Below are 13580 nucleotides of genomic sequence, written 5' to 3'. Positions count from 1 at the left end.
AAATTTTCATATCGTATCTTAGTTCTTAACTAGAACTGACATGTTCAAGTGGTCTGCCAATCAGTGTCTTTTATCCTAATTTCATAAGAGAAGCATGTACAGTACCAGTCAAAAGTTTGGACACACCTACTCACTCAAGGATTTTTGTTTATTTGTACTATTTTCTACATTGTAGAATAATAATGAAGTCATCAAAACTATGAAATAACACATATGGAATCAAGTAGTAACCAAACAAGGGTTAAACAAATCTAAAAATATTTGATATTTGAGTTTCTTCAAAGTAGCCACCCTTTGCCTTGATGACAGCTTTCATAGTTTTGACTTCTTCACTATTATTCCACAATGTAGAATCTGAACCAGGGTGTCTGTAGTGATGCCTCTAGCACTGAGATGCAGTGCCTTAGACCGCTGTGCCACTTGGGAGCCCCCCAAATACAGGTGTGTCAAGCTTGTAGCTTCATACCCAAGAAGACTTGAAGCTGTAAACGCTGCCAAAGGTGCTTCAATGAAGTACTGAGTAAAGGGTCTGAATACTTATGTAAATGCGATATTTCAGTTTTAGATTTTTAATACATTTGCAAAAATGTAAAAAGAAAACTGTTTTTGCTTTGTCATGGGGTAAACAATGTAATCCATTTTAGAATAAGGCTGTGAAGTAACAAAATGTGGAAAGAGTCAAGGGGTTTTCTGAATGCATTGTATGTTACATTTGGTATGGTTACATAAGAGAGATGGTTACTTAATGAATAAACAAATGTAGGGTGGTTGATCAGGGTGGATGGGTAGGCATATAACGTGAGTTTTTAGCAACTCAAACGTTGCGAGTATGAATCTTATCGTGGACAACTTTAGCATTTTAGCTAATAAGCAACATTTCAACTACTTACTACTTTTTAGCTACTTTGCATGTTAAATAACCCTTCCCTTAACATTAACCCTTTATTAACCTAACTCCTAAACTTAACTTTAACTCCTAGCCTAACCAACGTTAGCCAGCTATCTAGTGTTAGCCACCTAGCCAGAATTCGTAACATATCATACGTTTTGCAAATGGTAATTCATAACATATCATATGAAATGGGTGATGGACATCCACAAAGTTATACAGTACATAACATATGAAACGTAACAAATCATACTAAATGGAGTGTCTCGGATTTATGTACAACATAATACAACATGCTCTGAGACCAGGTTGTGTCAACAGGACCTCAAAGTTCTGTGGAGAGGTTGGTCACTCAACCACCCCTGTGGACACACCAGAGACCAGGAAGTTGTTCTGAGGAAAAGCATAAAGGGACATTATGGGAACACACAGGGTGTAGATGGGGGTTGGATAGGGGGTCAACAGGGTGGAGGGAGCGGGGTGAAATAAAATATTATAATAATAATAAGATCCTCAGCCTCAGCGACCATCCCCCGGGTCTCTGGGGCATCTACCACCTTGTCATGTCCTAGGACCTTGGGCTGGGTTCAGTGGGCTGGTGTGTGTTCTAACTTATTGGCATAGTGGTTTGTTGAGTGTTTCAGACTGCATGCGGCTCAGAGCGCTTGCCTGGAACAACGGGGCCTTGATTCATTAGCTAGTCACACCCTTAGCGCTGACATTTTCAAACTTGTTACACAGCGTTCCAATTGGCGTGAAAAATTGGACACAGCTACAAACAAACAGTCATGGCTGCATTGTAAATCTGGCTTTGACACCATGTTGACTGTCATTTTCCTCTCCCAATGTTAACATGCTAATAAGAAATAGAACACACAGACATGGTTTTGTCTTAGTTGAATTGTAATGGTAAAATTACAAGAAACAATAATCTTACCCATTTTAATAGCTACCTGAGTAGACACAGGTGAATGACAGGGTATTCACATCTGGTGAATTGTAATTGATATAATGTCTTTATGAAATAATTATATGCAAATACTGAATGATAATGATGTCATTTATTGCTGAGCACTCTACTCAACAATCATATTTACTTCAAAAAGAGTTCTTCTACAGCATTTAAAAAAGTGAGTTCCCATCAGTATCTTATAACAATAAACACATCTTTCAAAAGACACTAATGCAAAGCTACAACCTATCTAGACATGAATTACATGGTTGTCATCATAGACTTCACAACAGCTGAAACTGTTTGTGCATTCATTCTATGATCTATATGTGAAAATGTAAAAGCAGACATTTATTTTGGTCATATTCAAATATAAATGGATCCTGAGGAAGAATATAAAATGACATCATTATGTCTGTAACAGTGCATGTAGAAACATGTGGCATTCTTCATTCACTCATTGGAACATCAATACAGGTGGAAGAGTGAAATGTTCATGACTACCTCAAGGCTGAAATATTACATCATCAGCATGTACGTGACACACATCTCAACTGCTAACGTGTTCAGTTTCATGATTGATATAACATATGAATTTAACTGTCAAAATTCACAGAATAACACTAAATATAAATGTAAATATAATTTTTAGGTGGTTTTAACTTATACGGTATACCTAGGGCCAGAAGAATTTACTGAGCACAAAAGAAAAAATGGATACTAGCTGGAACTGCGATACTAGTGGGGAGTGGCACACCTGCAGCTCAAATAAATAAATAAAGGCCCAGAAAGGATTACACTGCTATTTGATCTCATACAGTCAGAAGTACTTCTTTCCAAACAGCCTTTGTCAGCATGGGGGAAAAACTGCTACATGGAGAAAAACAGCATAAGAGTAAAAACTTCAGGAGTGTCCCCCTCCAAGGTTAGTAGTAGTGTGTGTGTGTGTGTGTGTGTGTGTGTGTGTGTGTGTGTGTGTGTGTGTGTGTGTGTGTGTGTGTGTGTGTTGTGTGTGTGTGTGTGTGTGTGTGTGTGTGTGTGTGTGTGTGTGTGTGTGTGTGTGTGTGTGTGTGTGTGTGTGTGTGTGTGTGTGTGTGTGTGTGTGTGTGTGTGTGTGTGTGTGTGTGTGTGAGGGTTGACTATATACAGTATTGGGTAGGCCTATATACTGATATACTGGCATCAATATATGAGAGTGTACATGTAAACAATGGTATCATGCATGGCTTAATTTAGTCTCTTCCACTTCTGATTCATCTCCCTAGGGGATTTGTTGCTTCTTAGCCTCCTTCCCTGCCTCTCCTTGCTCCTCTGAGGAGGGCTCTCCCCTCTCCCTCAGCCCCAGGCCCTGCTCCTGGTCCTGCTCCTGGCTCTCACAGCCCTCCTCTACCTGTCCCTCCTCCTGCCTCCTCTCCTGCTCCAGCATCCTGTAGTTGTAGATATTCATAACAAAGAGGAAGAGTCCTGCGAACACCATCACCGCTCCACACATGAGGTACAGGTACTTGTAGTCACCAAAGGTGTCCACCAAGGCTCCTGAAGGGGAGGAGAGGGGAGATGTTACTGAAGGTTACAAAAAGTAGCTAAGTTTTCCCCCCTATCAGATAAAAAGTTCAGTTATAGGAAGGATAGTTAGACAAGATGCCCACAAAATCCCCCCTGCTTATAGTATATTCCTATCAACAGTTTGTTATGGGTTAAGGTAAGCCTTTCCCCATCTCTCTCCACGAGGTGAATCAGGAGGTGTAACATGGGTATGGTTTAGATGTGCTTTTCAAACTCTGTTCTGTAGAGAAGAAGATCCTACTGGAGACATGACATGGAGCCATTACACCTGACCTTGCTTGCCACGGCTCTCTGGGAAGGCAATTTTGGCTGCTGCACCAGAACAAATCAGGAGTGTGGCCATGTCGATTCTGAAAACGATCAAAATCTTGCCCGCTTCAGAGGAAAAGTGACAAATGGAGTTTATATCAGATTGGAGCCATAAGCTTCTTGAACCTCCCCCTGGATCGATCTGCAGTCCTCCCCAACTCACTCAGCCTCCACAGTGAACATCTAATCAACTGTCTGTCTATCCGTCTGTGCATACTGTATAGCAATTTGGAGGATCATGCAAATCAGATGTTTGTAGGAACCACAGAATTGATTAATGAAGGGAAGATCAACTGTGACAACAGTGTACTTTCCCAAGCTATTGTGTGCTCAGTTGAAGGTCATTGACTAATTCATTCACAATGAATAACTTTAGAAAGTATAAGACAAGAGCTTGGAACTAGAAGGTTCTATCTGTAAAAAGAGGATTCTGAGATAATTGGCTTTAAAGTTCCGAACCCTCATTGGTTTGAATGGTTTCAGCTATTTTCATCTTGTATTCTTTCAAACTTAACAACATGAATTATATAGGTAGAGAATATAAAACAGAACAAGGCTATGTCAATAACACAATTTGTATAAAAATGCAGAAAGAAACGTATAGTTCCAAGCACTCGAACACCCACAGCAGAGCGACACTGCATGATTTAACCACACCCCTTTTATGTATCTTATGTAACGTTGCCTTGTTTATGCAATGAGACAGGGCCTTTGATTGCTCTCTATATTTCAAACTTATATTGAGGTGTTTATCTGTAATGGACTCATTTCCCGCAAACATCAGTAACTAATGGTCAATTACCGAGTCTGGCATTATTGAATCATCTGGGAGACACAATCAACACAACACCCCACTATACATAAACACAGAGTTAGGTTGTTAAATAGAAGGGCAGTTTTCAGGTTAGGTAAACCAATTAAAAGACAGGTCTTAATGAGTCAATTTTCAATTAAGTTGATGATGGGGGCATGAGTTTGTCTCTCTCACTCTGTGTGTTTGTGTGTGTTTGTGTTTGTGTTTGTGTGTGTGTGTGTGTGTGTGTGTGTGTGTGTGTGTGTGTGTGTGTGTGTGTGTGTGTGTGTGTGTGTGTGTGTGTGTGTGTGTGTGTGTGTGTGTGTGTGTGTGGAGGTCACTTTGCCCGTGGTCCAGTACAAAGCAGCAACAGGGACATGGTCTGATTAATGGCGTTCTATCCTGTGGGTGTGTGCAGATGACCATCACCCTCATTAAGGCAACTCTTGATTGGCTGAATGGTAATTAAGTCCATCTGGCAGAGTCACCTCTTTTTTAAATGTATTCATAGCTTCATTATGGTCCAGGTACGGGCCTCTAATGAGTGAAGTCTGAACTGAGATTCATTAAACACCGAAAGCAAAAGGCTAATTACACCAATTACCTCACTTTCTCCTAATTAGGCTGACCCCCAGGTTTGGGAGGAGGCATGGCGCGGGATGACAAGGCTGGCTGTAATGAGGAGACTTGTAAAGGGAAATGTAGAGACTCTGCCCTCTGGAGAATAACGCTCAACGTGCAGGGAGGCGCTTATTTACCCCCATTAAATGAGCGCCTCAGAACAGGGTCGCACAAAACAACCAGGAGGACTATACATTTACACATCATTAAAACTCTGCAGAGGAGAGAGAAGCATAGGAATGCCAACAAACGTGATCCTACTTCTACCAGACAGACTAGACAGACAACCAGTTTGTATGGAGATGAGAAGTGTGTTCTGACAGAGCCCGTTCTCCCTCCTTTTTCACTCCACCGTTTGTGTCTGTCTGTCATTTCAGAGACTGTGAAATGAGATGGGCTCTAGCAGCACTCTGAGGAGAACATTTGTATTCTGTCAGAGAAAGCCCACAGGTGGTTCAAAGACTAAGCAAGTTCACTTCCATGGAAATGTGTTATTTAACAGCTTGGGCTGAGCAGAGAATGTTAGCATTGTTAGTTCTCCTCTGTACCAAATAAGAGCAAAATGAAAGTGGGCTGTAGGAGACAGAGTTTTCAAAATGTGTGCTATCCCTAGTAATCTCAGGGAAATATGGGCGGGAAACATAACCTTTTTGATTACACACTCTAAAAAGCATGAAAGGAAAAAGGTCCTCTAAAAGTCACTGCTTGTGGTTTACAAAAAGAAGACCCGTCTTGGAATAACCTTGCACAATGACTCCTGGTGTTCATTTCATCAGTAGTAAGCTATTATTGGGAAAGGTCTTTCTCATCTTAAACCTTAGATTTTGAGAGAGATTTATGCCATAGTAAAGTGTACCAGAGTGTGCACGCTAATTAGGATTTGGGGTTAGGGTCAATGATTTGACTAGTATTATCAGCTAATCAAATGAAGTTGGTAACATCGCAATGGTCAAAGTTTTCCGTAACTCCAATAACTGAAACTCTCTAAGCTTGTGTTTGCAGCCAGTGGCAGTAGGTCTATTCTAGACCGAGGGGACCCGGTAAAGAGAGAAGGGGAAAATAGACTGAGAGAAAGAGTCGCAGAGAGACCTTCATTACCCTTACTTACGGCTTCTTAGCTCAGAAAAATGTTCCATCATTTGTGTGGAGGACGAATCCTCTAGCGGACGTGCCCTGAAAGCCAGAGCGGCCCGGCTTATTTACAACAGTAAAAAACCGTGACCAATTACTGCTTTTCTCTGGGCAGGCCGTGCGCTCCAGGCCGCCCTGCTCACCGATGATAATCCAATTCTGCTGGAATGTCTTACAATAATGACACTCTGGAAAGTAGTTGGGCTCCACTCCGTCACCATGCAGCATGCAGCACACGGCCGTGACCGAGGAGCAGAGTGAGAGAGAGGGGAACAACTGACTGGTGGGTTTTCTCTGCTCCAAATCCATTTTCTGCTTTATTTACCGAAGTTATTCTAAAGAAGGACTTTTCCTATACTCTGACAATAAAGGTTCTCTCAAGTGCATGCGTAACACTGGGATACTGTCAGTCATGTATTAAATGACCATGGAGAGGTGGTCTTGGGGGAAATGGAGGGAGAGTGTTTGTTGACTAAAGGGAAAATAGTGCTTGTCCTTTGTCAATTTTTATTTAACCTTTATTTAACTAGTTAAGAACAAATTCTTATTTTCAATGACGGCCTAGGAACAGTGGGTTAACTGCTTGTTCAGGGGCAGAATGACAGATTTGTACCTTGTCAGCTCTGGGATTTGAACTTGCAACCTTCCGGTCACTAGTCCAACGCACTAACTACTAGGCTACCCTGCCGCCCCGGGAGGGAGTACGTTTGTCTAAAGGTGTCATAGCATTAGTTGTCTAAGAGCTGTATGGTTGTGTATTAACTTTAGAGAGAGCGGGAATGTGGGCTGTGTGCAGCGTGAAGGCTTACCTCCAATAGGTGGTCCCAGGAGTACGGGGCAGCACTCTATGATGGTAGCCAGTCCCACTGCACTGGAGAACCGCTGAGGCCCCACCAGGTCCATGAGCGTCTCAAACAGCAGGGCACACACCATTCCAAATGCTATGCCAAAGAACACTGAGTAGGCCGCCAGCCCCCCATACCCACTGGCCAAGGGACACAGCAGGTGGCATAAACCATTATAGATGATGGCAAAGCTGAAGAAGTACTGTATCCTGGGCCTGATCCACTTAGTGTTAGCCATCAACCCTGTCAACGGCCTGGCAAACATGTCTACGAAGCCCATGATGGACAAGAGGAAGGCAGAGGAATACTCGTCGAAGCCATGGCTCAGGGCGTAAGGGGCCAGGAACACTACAGGGGCGAAGAAACCAAAGAACATCACTGCGTTCCCTACGATGTAGATCAGAAAGCCCCTGTGTTTGAAGAGCGAGAGGTCCAGAAACTTGTTGAAGCTGTCCAAACAGCCTTTCTCCAACTGTGTGTTGTGTCCATTCACCTGGGCCTCAGACCGGTCAGTGGTAGGTTTCTTTGGGGTTCCGTTTGTCTGCGTGAGTTGGCCTCCAGTTGGCTTTGGACAAATGGGCCTCATGAGAGAGCCGGCAACACAGCAGTTGAGCAGCAGAGCTCCCAGGATAAAGAAACTGCCCCTCCAGCCAAATTGGTTAAACAGGAACTGGTTGATAGGTGCTAAGGTACAGAGGAAGACTGGACTTCCTGCCATGGCCAGCCCATTAGCTAACGGCCTCTTGACCTGAAAGTACTTCCCAATGATGGTGACGGATGGCTGGAGGTTAAAAGAAAGACCAAATCCTGCGGGAATACAAGAGAGGAGAGCAGTCACATTCACAAGTTCCATTTTCAGAGGCTAAAACCTTGACATAAACGCCTGATATTGCAGGATTAAATTAAGACCAATTCTACTTTGTGCACATTAAGGTTCCATCTCATTGAACATTGCCTACTAAAATCTCATTAACGAAAGCAGGAATATTTTCAGAAATGATTTCTCCATTTAAATGGCAATAAATTACAGGCTCCGGGTAGTCCATTCACTACCACCTCCTTCCCAAAAATCCAATTTAGTAGCATTTCAGCCTGTAAATGAGCATCTTATTCTCTAAATGAGTCTTCACTTTAAGATGTAGAGCTCCAGGTAGTGACCTCGACTGACCAATTCCATCATTCTAACATTTGCTAAATGTCTTCTGCTCACAATTCCACACTAATGCCCACTGAGCTACACAATTTCCAAAGCCTTATTTTACGAAATGTACAGATAAAAAAATTGTTCTTAGTATGCATTCTTCCTGGATTAAAATGGCATAATGCCAACACAGATTTTGATTAGTTTTCACCCCCAATTATGGCTGTCTCAACTTGATTGAATTTGGAGGCACATTAAAGTACACTGATTAGAAATGAATACCCATTTTATTTATTATTTGTCTCTTTTAGAAGGTACAAACTAAGAAAATCACTTCCATTAAAATGGTAGCTGCATTTACAAGGAGTTCTATATCTCAACTACCATCTAAACTCACAGGGTGTTTGTGGCAGCTTTCAACAGACTGGTAAGATGTATGTGAGAAAGGGATGTGTGTGTTAGCCTAGCTAGCTCATCTCACCGGGCCAGGGCACAGGGGATGCAGAGAGATTAGAACACAACACAAGGCCCTATAGCTATAGCCACCTCCTCCCTCTATTAATCTTCCAGGCCTGCGGGCCTGGCGCTGGCTAATGAGTCTCGCTGGGTGGAGGATGGCGGTGACTCCCGTGAGAGGACCAGGACTGAAGCCTACGGGAAAGAACAGGGGTCCTGGTAGACCATACTCTCTGGAAACCGGAATGACACCGTCTTAATTACACCTGCGCTGTCCTCACAGTGCTCCGGCCCAAGCCCAGAGGCTGAGAGACTCCCTGGGCCCAGGCGGCAGGGTAGCCTACTGGTTCGAGCGTTGGTCTAGTAACCGAAAGGTTGCAAGTTCAAATCCCCAAGCTGACAAGGTACAAATCTGTCGTTCTGCCCCTGAACAAGCAGTTAACCCACTGTTCCTAGGCCGTCATTGACGGCCTAGTTAAATAAAGGTAAAAAAAATAAAAGACAGACTGTATGCCAGGGAGACCTGTCCACCCAGGGAGGATACATACTCCTAAAGGAGCACCACCAGGGCTGGTTGAGAGATGGGAGAGGGTTGGTCTAGCGGTGGGATAAACCTGTCAGGAGACTACTTCACATGCAGCCATCGTGCCAGATGTCTTTCCTGAAGAAAACTATGAGGCCTATATCTAAAGTTGTGTTTTATGTATAATGAATCCACTACAGTATCTTCAATAGAACCAATAATTAAATTGCTTAGGTTTTCACATTTAGAGCATATAGTAAGCTTATGGATTAGGCCTAAAGAAACTATTAGTATCTCTCATTAGTCAACTTTAATGGCATTAAAAACAAGTGATTTCTGTTTCTGTTGGCCCACACATAATATACACATCAATCGCAAAACAAGCCATGTCAATCAAATGTATGGTATGAGTGGGTACCATACCTCCAACGACTCCTACGCATATGTACAAATGCGTAATGGTATTGCCAAAAGAAGCAGTTACCATACCAATGCCACACATCACTCCACCAGCTATGACCACAGGCCGGCTTCCATAGCGATTGACCAGAATACTGCTGATAGGTCCTGCAAAGAAAAAAGTGAAAGAGGAGAGATGAAAAGGGGAGAGAAAGTGTTCGTCTTAGGTTCATGCAGCATTGAGATAATAGATAGGCAGTCGACATCGGACCGATAGATCCCTCCCGAAACCTAACCCTTGATCTTACGTTACCCCTAATGCACTGCTGTTCAAATATCCACACAAAGTAACTTATGTCGGGCGTGAATAGATGGCTGATGTTCTAAATAGTTATCTTACCTACATAAGCAAAGCAGACCAGTGCCTAATTTGCATGTCTCTTGATAATGTTCCCACAAAAAAAGTGTGATCAATCATTAAATAGCCGTCTATATTCTGTCTCTCTTTATCCTTCATTCATAACCCTGCCACAGAGAATACGTACAACAGTCCTTTAGCATCACACAACCTAACACACACTTCTGTTCCCTGCTAAAAACCAGAAGATTTAAATAGTCACTAAATCATTCCCTTCAGCATCAATCAAAGAAATATGTAGGCTGACACGAATATTGAAATCTCAACATGCTGACTTTCTAGTCAGTGCTGGAATGATACTGCAAGGCGGGTGATAATTGAACATTCCTAGTAAACAATAAGAAGATTACAGTTTTGGCATACAGCTGAATCCATTGTCCAAAATTGATTTCATACATTAAAAAATACATCTTAAATCGTTCTACATTGATCAGGACTTCTGCACATCAAAAGGACGTTTAAATGTGGAAAAACAAATCATTTCCCTCGTCAGTTAGACATTCTGACAACGACCTTGGTGTTATACTTAATATAAAAGCAGCTGTACACTGCACATCTACAGAGTTACTCTTTCTCCATATCTAGTCTTTTATCCTTTTTTATCAATGTAAAATGCTATGTTCAGTCATTACAGCGTAAACATAGTTGTTGTTTTTTTACTACAGCTGAATCGAAAGATAAAAAGATGCACTTTCATATTTACCTATCTACAAGATACAGAAGAAATCTCTGGATTAGCTATTACATAAAATAAATTCATCCTAGCAGTGACCTTAGCTATTGCTTGATCAGATTCATTCAGCCGAGCAAACCCTGTGTGGATATATAGACTAGGTGTACATACAGACCGTGTCCTCCTAGTGACTGTGTCACTTTGGGGTGGCATCCCAGACATCATCACAATTTCCTCACCCATTAGAACCTTATCACTCTTGCTCCCTAAATCATAGGTCCCCTGAAATGCTGTCACGTTCGTCCCATAGGGACTTGTTGTGAGGCCCAAATGTACTGAACCCATGTCTGATATATTCCCCCTGTCTTTTTTCCACTGTGTGACATTGCAAAAGCAGAGTCAAGGACAATATGATAAAGACATGTGCCTCTGCCACTGTGCGTGGGAATATTTCACAGGATGCTCTGTGCTGGTGACTGCAGGTGAGTCAGGCGCCCTGTCGTCTTTTAACCTTGCAGCCACTGATGGATTTACCTCCAACTTCAATTGGATCATTCTATTATAATATCTCAGTGTCATCTAATGAGTCATTGAAGGTGCATTATAAAACATCCTTACACTTGAGCCACAGACTGACAATTATGAACATACAAATGTTCATACAAACATAGCACGGATAGACAAAATAAATAACATTTGCAACTGACAGTGCAGACATTTGTGACCTGGATCACTCCATGATGGCCTACTGAACGTGCCCCAGGGTGAATCACCTGCCGTTGCACGTCCCCAATGATAAGTGAAAGAGTGGTTTTGTTTAAACATCCAAATTCGTGTCAGATGCAAAAGCACATGAACAACCCATTTGTAACCCTTCCATATGAAGCCTAACAAGAGGCAGCAAGACACAGCCACTGGTTTAGCAGTTCGTTTTACTCAATACATTTTATTTACAGGTTTCCAAGAAAGAGGTTGCTGTCAAAGATCATTATACTAAGAGGTAACAAGGTGTTTATTCTATCAACATGATTAAGTAAGTTAGGTTACTTACAATTGCTTGTCTTTCATCTTAAATAGCCTACTACAGTATTTTCTTCAACTAGTAAACTTACTAAATAAACTACAAACAGATGTTATTATCCCTGAATAATATATATGATTTTAGAGGAGACAACTGCACAAAGACTTTACTTTTTAGGCATTCATAATAATTTGAACATAGCAATACTCATTACTCTTGATCAGTTACAGCTATTACAATGAGTCCTCACATGGAAGATATAGGCCTACATTTTAGGGATGAAAAAACAAGCAACTGCAACGCTCCATAGAGGCCATGCATCCCTCAATACATAATCTGTGCATTGTGGTCATAATTGACTCAATGCTGACTGGGAGCTGCTTGGCTACATGCATATCGACTCACCACCGGCATACATTGCGGCCAGCATGATGGATGAAATCCATGCAATCTGGCTGTAGGAGGCACCGAAGATCAGCTGGATGTCTTTGAAGAAGACAGTGAGGGCTTTGGGGAAGGCATACGAGAAGCCGATAGAGATGAAGGCCCCAAACACCACGGCCCAGCCCCAACCCCCGTCCGGAGGGGTGTCCCGCAGAATAGATGCTGGTGCAGGGGACATGTTTCTGTTGATAGAGGGGAGGAGGATGATGTTCTAAGTGTTTCATGAAAGCAAAAACATAATCCTGAATGTACCTTTTTTTTAGAAAGCAGATGAATCACCACAGAGAGCAGTCAATCAAATCATCACTTCATTTACCCAAACCAATTGTTCGGCTCAGGGTGTCAGGACTGTGTAATATTTTTTGTTGACATTAAATAAGACCTAAATACGAGTTTATCAAGAAATGTCCTCTGTCGTGGACACCTGGATGCCGCAACTTTGTTTTTCATCTACTGTACCCATTGACTGAAATATAAATGTTGCCATATTTACACCATAATGACCACTAAAGAGGCCAATTTTGCACTTACAACAAAATAAAATAATTGTTCACTTTTTTTATATACCTCCAACACTTATATTATGTGAAAAAAATCCCAAACTTGTTTTTTTCGTGTCTCAGGGGGATATGGAAGTTGCATCAGTCTACCTGATGAGACGCAAAACCGCAGCACGTAAACGAATGAGGGCACTTTAGATTCTAATGTAATTTCAGAAGTAGCCTAATGATGATTTGTGCTACCCTCTGCAAACGAACTCAAATGTGGTTTGTACACGTGGATATCCGACTTGGAATACATACACACAACAGAAAGTTGAAGCGCGTCAAAATATTTTACATTGGATGCAAGACAAAAAAAATTAAACGATCTTACCTTGGTGACGAACAGCGCAGAACTTAAACTCCCAGTTCACGCACAACGTTTCTGAAACATCGATTTGATTTTTCATTCGACTTTAGACATGTGTACCTCATTTGCCCCTATTGGTTCATTGAATTATAACGGTGACTGTCTTCTGTTCCCAAAAGTCCAGGAATTAGCATTTTAGGCTCCTTGGCTATCAATTCTGGCCGGTTTATCTTCTAACTAAACACAAATCTATTTCTGATTGTCTTATCTTTCACTAAAAAGGTCACAAGAATGTCGCTACTCAGGGATGTCAACTAAGTCTATTTGTTACAAAAGTTGCAACCTTGTAAATAACTGGTGATGGGTATCATGTCTCATAACATGTTACATGAATGTGATCTGTTAGACTACTTTCAAAAATAGCTATATATGTACAAACATACAGAATATATACACACACACGGAGTATAGGCTACAAGGGGAATAAAAGGTTAGAAAACATTCATTCAGCACCAAAGAATCATATGGCAATTTTTTTTAAAGTCAC

The 13580-nt window shown here is 41.7% G+C and overlaps 1 protein-coding gene across 1 annotated transcript; it reads right to left on the bottom strand.

Annotated features, from left to right (window-relative positions):
- Positions 1–3102: 3102 nt before the first annotated feature.
- LOC135529680 (monocarboxylate transporter 2-like) lies at positions 3103–12359 on the bottom strand. Its single transcript, XM_064958291.1, has 4 exons — positions 12143–12359; positions 9650–9793; positions 7071–7913; positions 3103–3377 (listed from the first exon to the last, which is right to left on the bottom strand). Exons 1-4 carry the CDS (start codon positions 12357–12359, stop codon positions 3103–3105), a joined length of 1479 nt encoding a protein of 492 aa, XP_064814363.1.
- Positions 12360–13580: the final 1221 nt, after the last annotated feature.

Source organism: Oncorhynchus masou, chromosome 5 (assembly GCF_036934945.1).
Source record: "Oncorhynchus masou masou isolate Uvic2021 chromosome 5, UVic_Omas_1.1, whole genome shotgun sequence".
Lineage (NCBI taxonomy): Eukaryota > Metazoa > Chordata > Actinopteri > Salmoniformes > Salmonidae > Oncorhynchus > Oncorhynchus masou.
The sequence above is the reverse complement of the archived record's forward strand: the minus strand, read 5'-3'. Positions and strand labels throughout refer to the sequence as shown.